Source organism: Hemicordylus capensis, chromosome 16 (genome assembly GCF_027244095.1).
Source record: "Hemicordylus capensis ecotype Gifberg chromosome 16, rHemCap1.1.pri, whole genome shotgun sequence".
NCBI lineage: Eukaryota > Metazoa > Chordata > Lepidosauria > Squamata > Cordylidae > Hemicordylus > Hemicordylus capensis.
This window is the reverse complement of record NC_069672.1, coordinates 5256109-5274936: the sequence shown is the minus strand read 5'-3', so window position 1 is coordinate 5274936 and position 18828 is coordinate 5256109. Positions and strand designations below refer to the sequence as shown.

The window sequence follows — 18828 nt, the reverse complement described above, 5'->3', positions numbered from 1 at the left end:
CCATCCCCTAAGGGGAATATCTTACAGTGCTACACATGTTCTAAGTTCCCTCTCTGCCATCTCCAAGATAGGGCTGAGAGAGATTCCTGCCTGCAACCTTGGAGAAGCTGCTGACAGTCTGTGAAGACAATACTGAGTTAGATAGACCAATGGTCTGACTCAGTATATGGCAGCTTCCTATGTTCCTAGCAAATCAATAAAAACATAAGAACAGGACAAATGTAGCTAAAAATTTAAAAAGAGACAGTTCGTTGGCCATAAGTCTGGATTAAAAGGGCACTTTCACCCAAGCTGAACTGTATCGTCAGTGTGAACACAGTCAACATCGTTGTGTGCTAAGGTAGCTCCACTCTGGTGTAACGTTGCACACACACAATTGTGCAGTGGGACATGCATGAAAATGAATGAGAGAGAGAGAACCAGCGTGGTGTAGTGGCTAGAGTGCCGGACTAGGACCGGGGAGACCCGAGTTCAAATCCCTATTCAGCCATGAAAACTAGCTGGGTGACTCTGGGCCAGTCACTTCTCTCTCAGCCTAACCTACTTCACAGGGTTGTTGTGAAAGAGAAACTCAGGTATGTAGTAAACCGCTCTGGGCTCCTTGGAGGAAGAGAGGGATATAAAATGTAAAATAAAATTTAAAAATAAGATAATAATAATAATAATAATAATAATAATAATAATGGGTGCCCCATTGTGCACCTGTATTTGTACAATGCTAGAGAGGAGCTTCCCTGATGGTGTTTACATGGATGCAGCAGTGCAGACAGCAGCTCCTCCTGCCCTTGTCACATTTGTGCAGTGTCTGAGCAAAGATGCTTTTGGTGTGGTGTTTCACTGACATACGCCTGTTGATAAAACACTGCAGAAAATAACCCAGTGCAGTCACATGTACCAGAATGAGCTCTCCCAGAATTCGGGAAAAGTGACCTTCAAGACAGAAAGAAGCCACAAAGCTGGGAACGGAGCCAAGGAAATGTGTAGAGCTCTGCTCATGAAGCTGGCAGGAAAAGATAGATCTGGAAGACCTCCCCAGGCATAGTTGCTGGGAGGTGACTAATTGGTATGTGCCCTTAGCCACCTGAAGGGTGACCTTAAATTACAGCTGCCTCGTGTATTAAGAAAAGGAGTTTTTACCACCCAGCAAGTTCTGCAGTTTAAATGGGACAGCCTCATCACCTCTAGCTGAAGCAGCATGAGAATCTGAGCTCCAGGACTCTTTTTCTCAAGTTGTTTTCAGTTCCTCAGAGACTGCCACACAGGAAGAGCAAGTTTCTCACTCCCATTGAGAAACTTCCTGAGTATCCTCAGCTGCCCCACTGAAATGAATGCGGCAGATAATGGACATAATTATATTCCAACTAATATAAACTGGGTGTGACACGGGAGAGCCAGGATTATCTGGGTTGTTTTCTTGCATAAACTAATTAGCAGGCCCATTCAGCCAGTAAGTGACACTTTATGTGAGATTGTTTCACCCTTTCCTCCCTTGCCCTTCCCATGATCTAAATTGCCTCCCTAAAACTGACAGGAGCTCTGTAGGGGTAAAACATCGCATCTAGTTTGGTTTTACATTGTGAACGTAAGAGGAAGCTGCCATCTACTGAGTCAGACCCTTGGTCCATCTAGCTCAATATTGTCCGCACAGACTGGCAGCAGCTTCCCCAAGGTTGCTGGCAGGAATCTCTCTCAGCCCTATCTGGAGATGCCAGGGAGGGAACGCAGAACCTTCTGCATACAAGCAGACAGATGCTCTTTCCAGTGTGGCCCCATCCCCTAAAAGGAATATCTTACAGGGCTCAAATGTAGTCACCCATTCAAATGCAAACCAGGGCAGACCCTGCTTAGCAAAGGGGACGATTCATGCTTTACCACAAGACCAGCTAAACTTTCTGCTTGATGCAGAAAAATTAGAGGGGGAAATTAGAGGAAAATTGACCTATCAGATAGAAGATGTCTCTCAGATGCAAATTTCCAGAATCAGTCACAGAGGCGGGTCTCACTATCAAGGAGACCCACCTCCAGAGGGCTAGTGGGGCGAGCGGGCTTAGCTCTCTCCCCAGACACGAGCAACCAGTCTTCTCTTATCGCCTGGACCGGCCATCCACATGACTGCCAGCTCCATGACGGAGCCGGCTGGGGCTGGGGGGACCGGGGGGCGGGCGGCCCCCGGAAGTTCCAGCATGCCTTGCACCAGTGAGAGACCTCCAAGCCGGAAGGCTGCTTTTGAGCCTCCCAGTCGGGGGTCTACTCATGAGTTGCCGCGCCACAGAGCTGCGCCACGGCAACACACGATTAGAAAACCCGGGTTTGCGGAGCACTCGCTCCACAGACCTGGTTTATGGGCCGGGCTACTGAAGCGGGTGGCCCGCTTAAGAGCCACCGGGCTCACAGCCGAGCCCAGCAGTTCTCACGATGGGAGAAAGATCGGGCCAGCCTCCGCTAGCCCAGTTTCCTCCCATCGTGTGAATAGCCTCACAGAGTTTCTATTCTCCGCGGCAGGATTGCGATGTGTGCATATTGCCTACTTCCGCCCTATTCACAGTCACAGCATCCTTCCCGTTCCTTGTTTCGACATGCCTTTGCAAGCTCAACGTGGCACGTGTTAAAAGCAGCCTGAGCCACTGCCATTGGCAGGAAGGAGAGAGACTTTTTTGGGGTGGGATGGGGTTTCCTTCTTGGCAGGCAAGCAATCATCTCCGGAGGAAACAAGGACTACACATGGATCCTGAAGCACATGGGAAATTCTCAGATGGTCACGTTTGTGAGACCACTTCCAGTTTTTCCCTCTGATCGCTTCACAGGCATGAATCAGCTACACTTGCTCCACCTTATGAAACACTTCCTTGGATCAACGTTGCTTCTCAGACACTTTTGAGCTTCTTTGTAACCCAAGCCTACAGTTAGCCAAATCCATCCTGTGGGGTGCCCGGCTTCCAACACTGCACAGAATCACTAGAAATCTGCAGCTACGGAGATTAGACACCCTTGAAGGATCAAGCCAGGGGGAAGTCCTCATTTAAAAGAAGAATGGAGTTAGCCTATACATGTTGGGGCATCATTTTACACATACTGGTGGTTCCTTTTGCCGTACTGATAGCTTGGGCCATTTATTATGATCTCTCCAAGTCAGAGATCCCTCCTGGAATTGACCAACCTATGAAGCTCCGTCTCCTTCATTGGATCATGATTATTTCATCTTCTCTGGTAAGTTTATCCAGCTTCAAACTACTTTTCCCTTTTGCTCTGTGGTCAAGTTGTGGTGGAGGCTTGCATCTTTTAAGATATTGTGTTGTATTGGCAAAGAAAAGTTCCATCCGCTGCAGATCAGTTTGAAATAAGAACCATTTTCAACAACCCAAAATGGCTGTAGCAGTCTCTTCACTGAGCAGGGGGAGGGGGTTGTTTGCTTGTTTTTATATTTATATCCCACTCTTCCTCACCTAATGGTGCAGCAGGGAAATAACTTGACTAGCAAGCCAGAGGTTGCCAGTTTGAATCCCCGCTGGTATGTTTTGCAGACTATCGGAAACACCTATATTGGGCGGCAGGAATATAGGAAGATGCTGCAAGGCACTGTGAGGGAGGAGGCCATGGTAAACCCCTCCAGTATTCTACTAAAGTTGAGCAATTTAGTTACTCTAATAATTACCTTACTAAAGTTGAGCAATTATAGGCCTGTTTCCAAACTCCCATGGCTGGGCATGGTAATTGAGAGGGTGGTGGCCTCTCAGCTCCAGGCAGTCTTGGAGGAAACTGATTATCTAGACCCATTTCAAACTGGTTTTCGGGCGGGCTATGGGGTGGAGACTGCCTTGGTCGGCCTGATGGATGATCTCCAATTGGGAATGGACAGAGGAAGTGTGACTGTTGGTCCTTTTGGATCTCTCAGTGGCTTTCGATACTATTGACCAGAGTATTCTTCTGGAACGTCTGAGTGTGTTGGGGGTGGGAGGCACTGTTTTACAGTGGTTCCACTCCTACCTCTCGGACAGATTTCAGATTGTGTCGATTGGAGACTGTTGCTCTTCGAAATCTGAGCTTAAGTATGGTGTCCCTCAGGGCTCCATACTCTCTCCAATGTTTTTTAACATCTACATGAAACCGCCGGGAGAGATCATCAGGGGATTTGGAGCTGGGTGTTATAAGTATGCTGATGACACCCAGGTCTACTTCTCCATGTCAACCGCTTCAGGAGTTGCCATATCCTCCCTAAATGCCTTCTTGGAAGCAGTAATGGCCTAGATGAGGGAGAATAAACTGAAGCTGAATCCAGATAAGGCGGAGGTACTTATGGTCCCGGGTCAGAACTCCAGAGACGATTTTGACCTACCTGTTCTAGATGGGGTCACACTTCCCCAAAAGGAACAGGTTCACAGTCTGGGAGTACTTCTGGATCCACACCTCTCCCTGGTTTCTCAGGTTGAGGCAGTGGCCAGGGGTGCTTTTTATCAGCTTTGACTGCACCCATTTCTCGAGATCAATGACCTCAAAACAGTGGTACATTTGTTGGTAACCTCCAGACTTCGGTAATGCGCTCTACATGGGGCTGCCTTTGTACATAGTCCAGGAACTTCAGTTGGTCCAGAATGCGGCAGCCAGGTTGGTCTCTGGATCATCTCGGAGAGACCACATTACTCCTTTCTTGATGGAGCTGCACTGGCTGCCAATAGGTTTCCGGGCAAAATACAAAGTGCTAGTTATAACTTATAAAGCCCTAAATGGCTTAGGCCCTGGGCATTTAAGAGAGCGTCTTCTTCACTATGAGCCCCACCACCCATTGAGGTCCTTCTCCAGTTACTGCTAACAAATCTGGTGGCTACACAGAGACCGGCTTTCTCGGTTGCTGCCCCAGGGTTGTGAAATGCGCTCTCTACTAAGATATGATCCTCCCCATCTCTGGCAATTTTTAAAAAGCATCTGAAAACCCATCTCTTCTCCCCAACTTTTTCAGCTTATTAATATTTCTAGGTTTTAATTCTGTGGTTGATCTTAAATTGTGAATTGTTTTAAGTTTTTATATGTGTTTTCATTGTTTTATGTTACTGTTAACTGCCGGGGCAGTATATAAATTTGAGAAAGAAAGAAAGAAAGGAAGACAACCACAGGGCTCTGTGGTCGCCAGGAGTCGATACCGACTCAATGGCACACTTTACCTTTACCTTCCTCAAAGGAGCCCAGAGTGATGTACATGGTTATGTTTATCCTCACAACAACCCTGTGAGGTAGAGACAATCAATCAATCAATCAATCAATCTTTATTATGGTCATAGACCAGCATAATGTATAGGGCATAAGGGACATAAAAATAAACAAAAGGCATATGTGATGAGAAGGTATAAAAAGTCATTAAAAGGCATAAAAGGGCATATAAAAAGGGATAAGAGGTAGGGACTAGAAGATCTCCTAAATCCCTTCCCAATCCAATTGTGATGACACACCGTTCTGCTGTGGGAGATATGTATTCTATGACATAAGTGAGAATAAGAGAGTTTTAAAATATGTATTGTCACCTTCCTTTAAAAGTAATAAATACAACAAATATTTTACAACGAATATTTATATACTGCTTTTCAACTAGCATTCAAAAGCGGATTACACAGAGATAGATAGATAGATAGATAGATAGATAGATAGATAGATAGATGATAGATGGCCCCCCTGTGCCAAAAGGACTCACAATATGAAAAGAAACACAAGACATATACCAGCAACAGCCACTGGAGGGATGCTGTGCTGGGGACGGATAGGGCCAGTTGCTGTCCTCCTGCTAAATAAAGTGAATCACCACTTTTAAAAGATGCCTCTTTGCTCAGTTAGCAGGGGTAAAAGCAGATAATAACTAGGATTACAACAATCACAAAAACATTCCATATAAAGCAAATTACAGAAACAATTCTGCAATACCAATAAAGAAAAGGAAAGGTTGTGCCGTCGAGTTGGTGTCGACTCGTGGCGACCACAGAGCCCTGTGGTTGTCTTTGGTAGAATCCAGGAGGGGTTGACCATTGCCTCCTCCCACGCAGTGTGAGATGATGCCTTTCAGCATCTTCCTATATCATTGTTGCCCGATATAGGCTTTCCCCATTTTCTGGGAAACACACCAGCAGGGATTCAAACTGCTCTCTAGGCAGGTTGCTTCCCCGCTGCGCCATTAGGTGGCTGAGATACCAACACCCCACAAAAACTATCAGAGCTGCAACAAAATCAACCAGCTATCATTAAAAATTTTGGGGGGAGGGGAGGAATTATTCACCCGTTCCGAAAGTAATTCACTCAAATACGGTATAGGTTGCCCCCGCACACCTAACCCAAATGAAGGCACAAAACACCATCAGTGGGTTGACTGATGGGTCATTACTTTCTTCTTCCATATGTCTTGTCTGCAACATTCTTACCTGGTTAACTCCAATTACCCCCAACCCAGTTCAGGTATACCTGCTATCCAGGTAAGAGCTCAGTGTTATAACTGGTCTTTACTGCTCACATACTTTAGAAGTGTACTGAAAAGTTACATTTGAACATAAGAACATAAGAACAGCCCTGCTGGATCAGGCCTATAGCCCATCTAATTCAGCATCCTGTTTCCCACAGTGGCCCACCAGATGCTTCTGGGGAGCCCACAGGCAAGAGGTATGTGCACACCCTCTCTCTTGCTGTTGCTCCCCTGCAACTGGTATCAAGAGGCATCGTGCCTCTGAGGCTGGAGATGGTCCACAGCCACCAGACTAGTAGCCATAGATAGATCTTTCCTCCATGAAGTTATCCACACCCCTCTTAAAACCATCCAGGTTGTTGGCTGTCACCACATCTTGTGGCAGAGGATTCCACAAGTTGATTATGCGCTGTGTGAAAAAGTATTTCCTCTTGTCAGTCCAAAATTTCCCAAACTTCGGTTTCATGGGGTGACCCGTTTCTAGTGTTGTGAGAGAGGGAGAAAATTTTCTCTCTGTCTGACTTCTCCACTCCATGAATAATTTTATACTCTTCGATCATGTCTCCCCTTAGTTGCCTCTTTTCCAACATAAAGAGCCCAAGATGCTGTAGCCTAGCCTCATAAGGAAGGTGCTCCAGGCCCCTGATCATTTTGGTTGCCCTCTTCTGCACCCTTTCCAGTTCTACAATGTCCTTCTTAAGATATGGTGACCAAAACTATACACAATACTCCAGATGTGGCCTCACCATAGATTTGTATAAGGGCATTATAATATTCTCATTTTTATTTTCAGTCCCCTTCCTAATGATTCCTAGTTCTTGCTAGGACCTGTGGCCTTGCGGTTCCATGCCCTGGAGGTTTCCATACCCCTGAATGCCTTGAAGTCATCATAAATGGCTTTGGTTCTTTCTTGGGGGGAGGGTCCAGGAGGTGGTTCTGAGGGACTACTGCTCTGCTCTGTTGCCATTGGCCTGTGCAGTCCTGCAGGGTTTGGTTTCGTCCCCCATGCTGTTTAACATCTACATGAAACTGCTGGGAGAGGTCATATGGAGACTTCGACTGAGTTGTCCGCAATATGTAGATGGCACTCAGCTCTATCTCTCCTTGTCACCTGTTGCTAGGGAGGTAGTGGATATCCTGAGTTGGGGGTTGGAGGCAGTGATGAGTTGGATGTGGGCTAATAAACTGAGTTGGAATCCAGGCAAGATGGAAGTGCTGTTGGTGAGTAGGAGAGCCAATTGGGATGAGGAGGTTATACTAGTTCTGGATGGGGTTGCACTCCCCTTGAAAGAGCAAGTATGCAGCTTGGGTGTATTGCTGGACCCAGCTCTGCTTCTGGAAGCACAGGTGGCAAGAGGTCCATTTGCACAGCTTTGGCTAGTGCACCAGCTGCATCCCTTTCTCAGAAGGTAGATCTGGCCACAAATACCCACGCGTTAGTCATGTCATGGCTGGATTACACTCTATGTAGGGCTACCCTTGAAGAATATACAAATACTAGTACAAAATGAAGCAGCTAGGATTTTATCTGGAGCTAAATATGATCCCCACTGGGAACATGTTGGCCTCACTTTGAAAGAGCTACATTGGCTGCCAATTTCTATCCGGGTCCAATTCAAGGTGCTGGTTTTGACATTGAAAGCCCTTAACATTCTGGGCCCTGGATTCTGGTCACCACAAATCTGGTCACCACATCTAAAAAAAGACATTATAGAACTGGAAAGGGTGCAGAAGAGGGCAACCAAGATGATCAGGGGCCTGGAGTACCTTTCTTATGAGGCAAGACTACAACATCTGGGGCTATTTAGTTTAGAAAAAAGACAACTGCGGGGAGACATGATAGAGGTCTATAAAATCATGCATGGTGTGGAGAAAGTGGAGAGAGAGAAATTCTTCTCCCTCTCACATCACACTAGAATCAGGGGTCATCCCATGAAATGGATGGCTGGGAAATCTAGGACCAACAAACGGAAGTACTTTTTCACACAATGCATAATCAACTTGTGGAGTTCTCTTCCACAAGATGTTGTGACAGCCAACAACCTGGATGGCTTTAAGAGGGGTTTGGATAACTTCATGGAGGAGAGGTCTATCAATGGCTACTAGTCGGAGGGCTACCGGCCACCTCCAGCCCCAGAAGCACAATGTCTCTCAATACCAATTGCAGGGGAGTAACAGCAGGAGGGAGGGCATGCCCTCAGCTCCTGCCTGTGGGCTTCCAGCGGCATCTGGTGGGCCACTGTGTGAAACAGGATGCTTGACTAGATGGGCTTCCTTGGGCCTGATCCAGCAGGGCTGTCCTTATGTTCTTATGGATACCTGAGGGACCATCTGCATCCAAGGCTTTCTGCCCATGTGATGCGGTCATAAGAGGGGGTTCTGCTCTGCGTGCTGACAAAGAGGGAGGCTCAGCTGTCGTGCACACAGGACAGGGCCTTCTCAGTTATTGCCCCCAGACTTTGCCATGCACTCCCGGTGGGCATCTGCTCCTCAGTCTCAGTTTTCAGAAAAGCAAGTGAAATCTTGTCTTTTTACCCAGGCATTTATAGGAGTGTTGTTTTTGTTGCTGCTGCTCTGTATTCTATGGTACTATTGTGTATGTTTTTTAAAACTTTTAATTAGATTTATATTTTCACATTCCAATTTAATATTTTATTGTGGAACTGTTTTATAGTCTTTGAAACATTTTGTAAACTCCCTTGCGATTCTTTTAACGAAAGGCGGTATGTATAAATAAACAAATAAGAAAGAGATTGGTTTGGGTAATTCTTCCTTCACCATTCCAGTGCCTCAGACCACTCACCGTTGCCCCCTCTGCCTCCTGTTTCCTGAAGAAACATGATGCTGGATTGAACAGAAGGGACAGTTGCTCCCCCTCCCCACTAAACAGAAGAGAGCCGCCATTTTGAAAGGTGGCCTTGGCCCAGTTTGCAGGGATGAATTTCTTGCATTAGTACTCACTGCAGAAGATGCTGGAGCTACAACCGACATCTTCTGCAGGAGAGAAGTCTCACTCATTCCATTACTAGTAGAACGTTAAGAATATTTATATATTGCTTTCCAAGATATACATTGAAGATTTATATGTTTAGACATGAAATCTGCAATGGTTCATGTAGCAAAAAGAATTAGAAGCGGGTTCTATGCCCCAAAGGGGTACACAAAAAGAAACGTAAGGTAAACACCAAGGAAGTCACTGAAAAAGATGCCACGCTGGGCTGAATAGGGACACTTGCTCTCTCCTTGCTAAGCATAAAAGAGCAACCATTTTGAAAGGTGCCCCTTGACCCAGTTAGCACGGGAGACTTTATTACAGTCTTTGACCAGTACAGAAGCAAGAAAGGTGGGGGGAGCACAAAATCAGGTCCATACAATAATATAGCAGCAATAACCTTATGAATATACAGTAGTATAGTAGATTACTCCAGTAGATTAATCATTAGATGCCGTCGTATAGTCATTGATATTACACAAAACCTAGCCATGTTATGAGTAACGTGAGCTGGTTGGTCTGATAAGAGAAATAAAATATATGCTTCATCTCCTCTGCCTGGTAGGTCCTTAATCAAGGATAAAATTAATGATTCACACGAATCCCTATAAAGATTACAGTATAATAAAACATGACCCACTTCCTCTATGGCCTGTATGACATGGACAGTAACGTTCAGAATAAGGAATCCCACCATATCTACCATATAACACTGCTGAGGGCAAAATGTCAAAGTGGGCCAGCTCAAATGCTCTGTGATATTTGGAAGTTATTAGGGCTTGACAATAATCAGCTGGCTTGGTGCTAAAGGCATGTCTCCACGATTTAAGTCGTTTTGGGGCCTTGCTTATCTCCTGTTGCTATTCCATATCCAAAATTCTTTGCTTTACAGCCTTTTTTGCTTGTTCGTAACCCATGGATAACAGCATCTGGTGGGCCACTGTGTGAAACAGGATGCTGGACTAGATGGGCCTTGGGCCTGATCCAGCAGGGCTGTTCTTATGTTCACTTCAAGGGAAAAGCCATAAAAGCCAAGCTTTTCTTTAACAGCTGACTTCCACTGTGATTGGAAACTATCTTCAAGCATCAGTGGGGCCAGACCCATTAGTAAGAATACCACCTTCAGCCAATACCAATATTTAAGGGTAGTAATCCACACTCGAGTTTCCACTCGCATGACTCCCAATTCCAATCTTAATGCTGTATTAGAGACACATTTAGGGTCTTGCATAATTGATCTTAGAAACTTAGATTGTCTCTATCCAGGCAAGCACTGGAGAATCAGAATTTCTTTAATACGGCCAGAGCCCAGCATAAAAAGTTAGCACATTTGACAGAAATGAATAAACCCAGCTGAAGTCACATCACTGACCATTGATCACGGAAGTCTAGGGGCTAAGAAACAGAACTTGGCAGCATTATCAGTAACCTGAAACTTATGATCTGCTAAAAGCAATGATACATAAAACTCATCAAAGTGACCCAGAAATTCTAATTAAAAAGGAGAAATCAGACTGTAACGTAAGTCGGAGCAAAATCTGCAATATTCAATTGAATTCAGTCAACATATGTTATTGATTCAATTTCTTGGGAAGCAGGGGTGATTCCCAATTGGTGTGCCAACATGTATTATAAGAATGTATGGTTGGTTGGTTCATTGGTTCATTGGTTCGTTGATTGCAAAAGTAATGAAAAGAAGGCTCTCTGCCCCTAAGGAGCTCACCATCTAGATGCCAGCAACATCTACTAGATGGACATCTCCATAGCAAAATCTGACTTCAGTTTTCCAGATCCTTCTCCTGTCAGTCTTTTCTCCCAAACAGGGAAAGATTCTGGAGAATCTATGCCTCTGCACTGAAATTCACTTCGTCCGCTACACACAAGAAGGCAAGAAACGAGGGGAGGACCCTAAACTCATCATCCAGGACCTCACATTTGATGACATCCCTGTGAGGGTTTATCAGCCAAGAGGACCCAAGACAGAGCAAAGGAGGAGAGGCGTCATCTTTTTCCATGGGGGAGGCTGGATGTTTGGCAGTATCAGTAAGGCATCATGATCAGTCAAACACTTTCCAAAGAATGCATCCATATGTGCTCTTTTTTTTCCAGGTTTCCACTCTTTTTGGTCTTTTCTATTTCATGCAACTGGCTTCCTCCCCAACTGAGTTTCTGAGTGTGCAGTTGCTGCTCCTGAAAACAATGGCAGACATTCGGGGAGGAGAGCAGATCTTGAGGTAGCAAGTGTGAATGGTCGCCTTTGCCAAGCACGGTCTGCCTTGGTTTGCATTTGGATGGGCTATTTACATCTGAGCCCTGTCTGCTCTAAGATATTCCCATAGCTTTGCAGTAGAGCATTTACTTTGAATACCCTTTCTACACAGTTCAAACACCAGTAACCTCTGGATCACAGACTCCCTTGGGTCAAATAGTGCTTTTTAGTTTCATGGGGGAGGACACACACCCCTTCTCCACTGCTCAGCACTAGCCTCCCCTGCACAGAGGTGCATATAGGGGAAGCATCAGTTTTCTGACTGAGAGGAGAGCTGGTCTTGTGGTAGCAAGCATGGCATGTCCCCTTAGCTAAGCAGGGTCTACCCTGGTTGCATTTGAATGGGAGACTTGATGTGTGAGCACGGAAGATCTTCCCCTCTGGGGATCGAGCTGCTCTTGGAAGAGCATCTAGGTTCCCAGTTCCCTCCCTGACAGCATCTCCAAGACAGGGCTGGGAGAGATTCCTGCCGGCAACCATAGAGAAGCCGCTCCCAGCAGCCCACGGGTGGAATTGGCATGTAAATGGCATCTGCGCGTGCGCAGAGCAAGAGCAAGGAAGCAACAGCTTGTGGAGAGTAACAGCAGGAGAGGAGGCATGCCCTCACCTCTTGCCTGTGGGCTTCTCAGTTGCATCTGGTAGGCCGCTGTGCGAAACAGGATGCTGGACGAGATGGGCTTCCTTGGGCCTGATGCAGCAGGGCTGTTTTTAAGTTCTTCGTATGTTCTTATGCGATATTTTCTCTACAAGCTGCCCCCTTCAGGATTTTTAAACCTACTCGAGGCTTTGAAAATGAACAAATACTTTTTAATACAATATTCCCCCATTTCAGCAAATTGGGAAGGTACAAAAGCAGCACAATCCCTAAGCTGCTCCTCCTGCCTTCAGCAACCGTCTGTGGGTTGTTGATTTTTAAATACAGATTTTAAAATATCAAACTCTCTTTTTTTCCAGAACGCCCCACATTTCCCACCCATTCATCTATCCGTAGAATATTCAGTAGCAATCAAGGCCATTTGGCCTTCATGGGAAAATAGGCACTTCTAACATGTCCTTGCACTTCTTTTCAGATTCCTACGATCATGTGTGCCGCTACATTGCCAAAGAAAGTGATTCAGTGCTTGTGTCTGTTGGGTAAGTCAGCAGAGCCTAGTAATTTGCTACCAGGATCATGACGCTACACGTGGCCCTCCTGAGATGAAAATGCATTGGGTGGATTCAGAGATCACACAGAAACGCAGCTCATTTTAATTTATGGGTTCACACATCACATGGAACTTCCTTGTAATCTCGGTATCTCAGCTGTCCGCAGTTGTGTTAACCCACGCCAAGGCAGGAATCTGAGCCTCACTCGGGGCCTCAAACTGAAATGTGAAACCAAGATTTGAAGCTGCCAGACACGTGCTAATCAAGTCATTGCTTAAATGTCACCTTGAGAAATGTTGATGTGTACTAATGCAGACGAGGACACAATTGAGAGCTGCGTTCCCTCTAACAGGGATTCCCAGATGTGGTTGACTACAACTCCCATAATCCCCAAGCAAAGGTTATTGAAATTGAATCAAATATAATTGAATCGGTATAGAAATTGAATAAATAAAAACAACAACAACAACAATTATATTGCAACTGAGGATGCTGGGAATTGTAGTCAACAGCTTCTGGGAATCCCTGTTATTCATTCATTCATTCATTCATTCATTACATTTATATCTTGCTCTTCCTCTGAGGAGTTCAGAGCGGTGTACATGGTTATTTTTATCCTCACAACAACCCTGTGAGGTAGGTTAGGCTGAGAGAGACATGATGGGCCCAGAGTCACCCAATGAGTTTCATGGCTTAATGGAGATTTGAACTCAGGTCTTCTCGGTCCTAGTCCAAGACTCTAACCACTACGCTATGCTGGCTGGTTGAGAGGCCTTTTATAATACAAAGGCAACTTTTTTTCAATGCCAGTTTTACATTCATTTACAGGCCCAGTAAGGAACATGTTATGCTTGAAAACACTGGCCAACATTAAGAGCAAGGAAACATCAGAGCAGTAAGAGAGCAGCCTAACAGAACTTTCCAACAAACTGCACTGGTACAGAAGGGAAGCAGTGATTTTTGGCACCAAGCCCTTCTCTAAGAAGCCCTCTGTGCCACCCAAAAATATGTCCCCAAGAGCTGCACAACCCTTAGGGACATATTTCCAGGTGACTTCCTGGAAGTGACAGAGGACTTCCTGGGGAATGGCAGGGCATTAAAAATGCCCCTTCACTGATGCCATTAGTTGGGGAGAGCTGTTCAGCTGCTCTCTCACTGCACCAGGGCTTCCTTGCTCTGAATGTCAGCCACTCTAAGGCCTGGTCACGCAATTGTTTGAATCTTGGTTTAAAGCCAGTAACCAGCTTCGGCATGGGTTTCATGTGAACCCATGCCAAAATAACTGATGTCTCTTTGCGTCCTGAGATGAGCCTGAGATTCCCGCTTTGGTGCGGTTCACATGATCATGCTAGTGTTGGATAGTGACTTGAAACTAGATCCAAACAATTGTTTGAAGCAGGAGTGGAGACAGGCTGGCGGCAGCCCATGGACAGCAGCCGCCACGGCCCCCTAGCTCCGCCCCCCGCATCGGACATCTGATGCACCTGGCTAGCTATGCCCCCACGTGTAACATCAGACGCAGGGGCGTGGTCTCCCTTCCAAATGGGGCTGTGCTTAACGGCAGGAAGAGCCGTTCTGGTCACGCTGTCAATGCAGTGTGGGCCGATCTCTCTCCTAAATGGGGCCACGCAGCCCCATTTGGGAGGGACATCGATCGGTCCCTCTGTGTTGGCAGCAGGTCCAGGAGTGGCTCTCCCTACATTTAAGACAGGGATGCAGCGCGGGCTCGTTTCGGCTTCAAATGGGGCCATGTGGCTCCGTTTGCGACCGAAATAATGTCCCCGCGTCTGATGTCAGACGCGGGGGGCATGTCTGAGGCCACGCTCGCAGCCCCTGATTTGGCGCGGCCCGGGTTCTTTGAACCCATCCACCCCATGGTGGCTCCACCCCTAATTTGAAGCAGGCCTAAATGTCATTACTCTCTTCAGAAGAGAACTAATTAGTGTCACACAATGACGCTAAAGTGTGTTAATAGCTGGAGAAACCTGTTTGAAGGAGTTTGTTATGACTGTACAACTTGTAATTCTCTAAGCCAGTGTCCGCTTCTTTTAGTGGCCCCCTGGGTTAGTGGCCCCATAATGCATTGGGCAATGGCGGCCCCCATAAGCCCTATGTGCAATTCCTTCACTAATTATTTATTGGGCCTTTGTGAAGCTTTGGCTGAATACTCTGCACAGACTCCTGGCCCCATGAGGAGATGACAATTCTCAGCATTCTGCCCAGCACCAGGTGGGGAGTGGGGCTCCTTTACGGGAGACGTGTAATCCCCTTTGAGCCCCTGCACCATCTTGGAAGCTGTGCACGGAGTGCTGGTAAGTGTAATCCTTCCCAGTGCTTTCCTCCTAGAGCCCTTAAGAGAGGTCTCCATCTGAAATAAGGGACTGAAATAAGTGGGTCGCAGCACTGCATAGAGGCCAGCATGGTGAAAAATGGCTCTCGCGTGGAAGATTCTTGGTCCCCGCTTGATAAATAGTGAAGACCACGACTCTAAGCTGAACTTATCCATGGATAACAAACCCCACACCCCCGCCCAGGGCCCAGTAAGCCTCCTGCTTTTGCTGTCTGTCTGAAGATGCAACAGTTTTGAAGGGCACACAGTCGAACATGATTTGTGGCTGGCAGGCAGTGTTCAGCTTGGTGGGATGCAAGACCTGTTGGGACAGAACTGCAGGCCTGGAATGTTTCCTCAGTTGGTCCTCAGGCTAGTAACTCATCTGTGTTTCTGTTAGTTTTTGCTTCGCGGTTTGGCTCACGCGGGCATGCTGTGCCATGTTCCCTGGCCTGCTCTTGGAAGGTTGTGCTGGCATCTTCACTGGCAATGGAGCCAACCAATCAGGAGGGTTCCAATGCCAGCAGACCATGCCGGCTCCCAAACTCCGTGGGAACGGATTGTTTTCTCTGTTGGCTGTCTTTCCTGCCAAGCCAAAGCTCCCACTGTTTTTCAACAGTGGTAAGCTGCTGGGAACTCCCCCTCTCAAACAACTGTTGTGGGAAACCCTATATATACAGTATATATATATATATATATATATATATATAGAGAGAGAGAGAGAGAGAGAGAGAGAGAGAGAGAGAGAGAGAGAGAGAGAGAGAGAGTGTCCTGGAATTTCAACATCTCATTGGGAAGCCCTATTCTTCAAATTTTGGTTTCCTCTTGGGAAATATCCCTAAGAGTCTTGGATTTTTGGTTTCTCCCTGGAAGAAACTTTGAAATACTCGGAATTTTTTCAGATTTTGAATTCCCAGGACTAGTTTGGATTTCTCCTTTGCCATAGGCTTCATGCAAATCTCACTTTCCCCTTCACTGAAGAGCCAGTATTGCATAGTGATAGAAGTAGCGTCCTGGACTAGAACTGAGAAAACCCGAGTTCAAATGTGAATTCGGCCATGAAGGAGCTTGTTGAAGTGGCCATGAAGGACCACTCCCTCTCATTGGCCATGAAGGACCACTCCCTCTCAGCTTAATGTAGCTCTCGGGATTCGCAAGGACAAAACAGGGAGAAAAACAAGGCACACCACCCTTCATTTCTTAGATGAAGAGCAAAGGAAACTGGTAGTAAATAAAACCATGAAATGGGTAGAGAATCAGGTCAACTGCCCGGAATTATTTGGAGGAACAGTGTGATGAAATGTAGGTGCCACTTTTTTTTTATCAAAGATTGACGTTCTTGCCACTTCTCCAGAAATCTTTCTCGGTTTGGTGGTTCTATTAATGGTTGGGATTAATTGTCTTTCTGTGTGTGTGTGTGTAGGTAGGTAGATAGATGGATAGGAACATAGGAAGCTGCCATATACTGAGTCAGACCATCAGTCTATCTAGCTCAATATTGTCTTCACAGATTGTCAGTGGCTTCTCCAAGGTCGCAGGCCAGAGTCTCTCTCAGCCTTATCTTGGAGATGCTGCCAGGGAGAGAATTTGGAACCTAGATGCTTTTCCCAGAGCAGCTCCATCCCCTAAAGGGAAAATTTTACATTGCTCACATATCAAGTCTCCCATTCATATGCAACCAGGGTGGACCCTGCTTAGCTAAAGGTACAAGTCATGCTTGCTACCACAAGACCAGCTCTCCTAGATAGATAGATAGATAGATAGATAGATAGATAGATAGATAGATAATCTTTGTATTTTCCTTTCTAATGATTATTATGATGTCATACTATCTCTTTTGTGAGCTGGTCTATGACCATAACAATACACTTCCTTACTTATTCTCTTCCACTACTGTAGGTATCATTTGGCACCCGAGCAGAAATATCCATCACAGTTTAAGGATTGCCTGGCTGCCAGCATACATTTTATGAAGACTGCTGAAGATTACGGAGTGGATCCCGCCAGCATTATCATCAGCGGGGACAGTGTCGGAGGCAATTTTGCGGCCTCTGTTTGCCAAGCCCTGGTGAGCAGATCTGACCTCACCCCTCCATGTGCCCAGATCTTGATATATCCCGGTCTCCAAGCCATAGACTTCAACCTGCCTTCTTACCAACAAAACCGGGCAGTCCCCATCTTGTACCGGGAGCATGTGGTTGGCTCTGCCTTGCAGTATCTCAATAAGGATTTGTCGGTGTTAGACAGTGTGATGCAAGGGTGCCACGTTCCTAGTGATGTCAAAAGGAAGTTTGGGAAGTGGATCAACTCGGAGAACATCCCAAGCGAGTTTAAGGCCAGAGGCTACACACCGCCTTTGACCTCTTCCTTCGCGGATGACGTCTACGAGGTGGTGAAGCAAGCTTTGGAGCCAACCTTCTCTCCGCTTATGGCCGAAGAGACCATTGTTAGCCAGCTCCCCAAGACTTGCATTCTAACCTGTGAGTACGATGTCTTAAGAGATGATGGCATCCTCTACAAGAAACGGCTGGAGGACAACGGGGTGCCCGTCACGTGGTGCCACATTGAGGATGGGTTCCATGGGGTGATATGTCTGTTTGATGGCTTTTTGGCCTTTCCTTCTGGCAAAAAGGGAGTGGACAGCATTGTAAGGTTCCTAAAGGACTTGTAAAGATGGTTTTGACTAAATTCTATATGTGTTCCTTGGTTCATACTTAAAAACATGATTTTAACATGGTTTTATTTACTTTAAAAGAGGGACCATAGCTCTGAGGTAGAGCTAACACTTTGCTTGTATAAAGTTCCAAGAAAGCATGGAATTTAGCCATCAGAAAGGTATAATGGTAGTAATGAGACCAAGCTCTCAAAGGGAGCCAGTGCAGTGGTCAGAGCATCATAAGAACAGCCCTGCTGGATCAAGCTCAAGGAGGCCCATCTAGTCCAGCATCCTGTTTCACACAGTGGCCCACCAGATGTCGCTGGAAGCCACAGGCAGGAGTTGAGGGCATGCCCTCTCTCCTGCTGTTACTCCCCTGCAACTGGTACACAGAAGCATCCTGCCTTTGAGGCTGGAGGTAGCCTATAGCCCTCTGACTAGTAGTCGTTGATAGACCTCTCCTCCATGAAGTTATCCAAACCCCTCTTCAAGCCATCAGAGAGTTCAAATCCCCCCGTCTCTCTAACCTACCTCACAGGGTTGTTGTGAGGACAAAATGGAAGGGGAAATGTATTCTGCCCTGAGTTCTTTAGCAGAGTGGGTTTTGTTGTTGTTGTTGTTTTAAAGTTATTAAAATGGAAATGTTGGAATATTATTTGCAATTTGCTGGTGTGAACAGCACTTAGCTAACTAGGATACATGCCCTATCAATGGCACTTGCAGTTGTTGGTCGATCCCCCCATTCCTTGATATTTTATGATGACACGGCTTAAAAGTATGTCTCAACGGGGAGGGAAAACCAGGCCAAGGCTACAAGCCAGATGTCTTGAGAAGTGTAAGTGGGAAATATAGCACTTGGGAGCAAATCAGAACTTTTGGGGTTAAAGTAGCACATTGGCTTGTATACGATGCGCAGGTGCGAAAATTGCTTACGGCAGAGTATAAAAGATGGATGGCCTGCCAGACTGGCCACACCCAAAAGCTTTTGCTAGCAATGAAA

The 18828-nt window shown here is 46.2% G+C and overlaps 1 protein-coding gene across 1 annotated transcript; it reads left to right on the top strand.

Annotated features, from left to right (window-relative positions):
• Positions 1-3030: 3030 nt before the first annotated feature.
• On the top strand, positions 3031-18099 carry LOC128338588 (arylacetamide deacetylase-like 4). The gene is made up of 4 exons (XM_053281282.1): positions 3031-3207; positions 11252-11471; positions 12768-12831; positions 17072-18099. The coding sequence occupies exons 1-4, from the start codon at positions 3031-3033 to the stop codon at positions 17841-17843; spliced, it is 1233 nt and encodes a 410-aa protein (XP_053137257.1). The 3' UTR covers positions 17844-18099.
• The last annotated feature ends 729 nt before the right edge of the window (positions 18100-18828 follow it).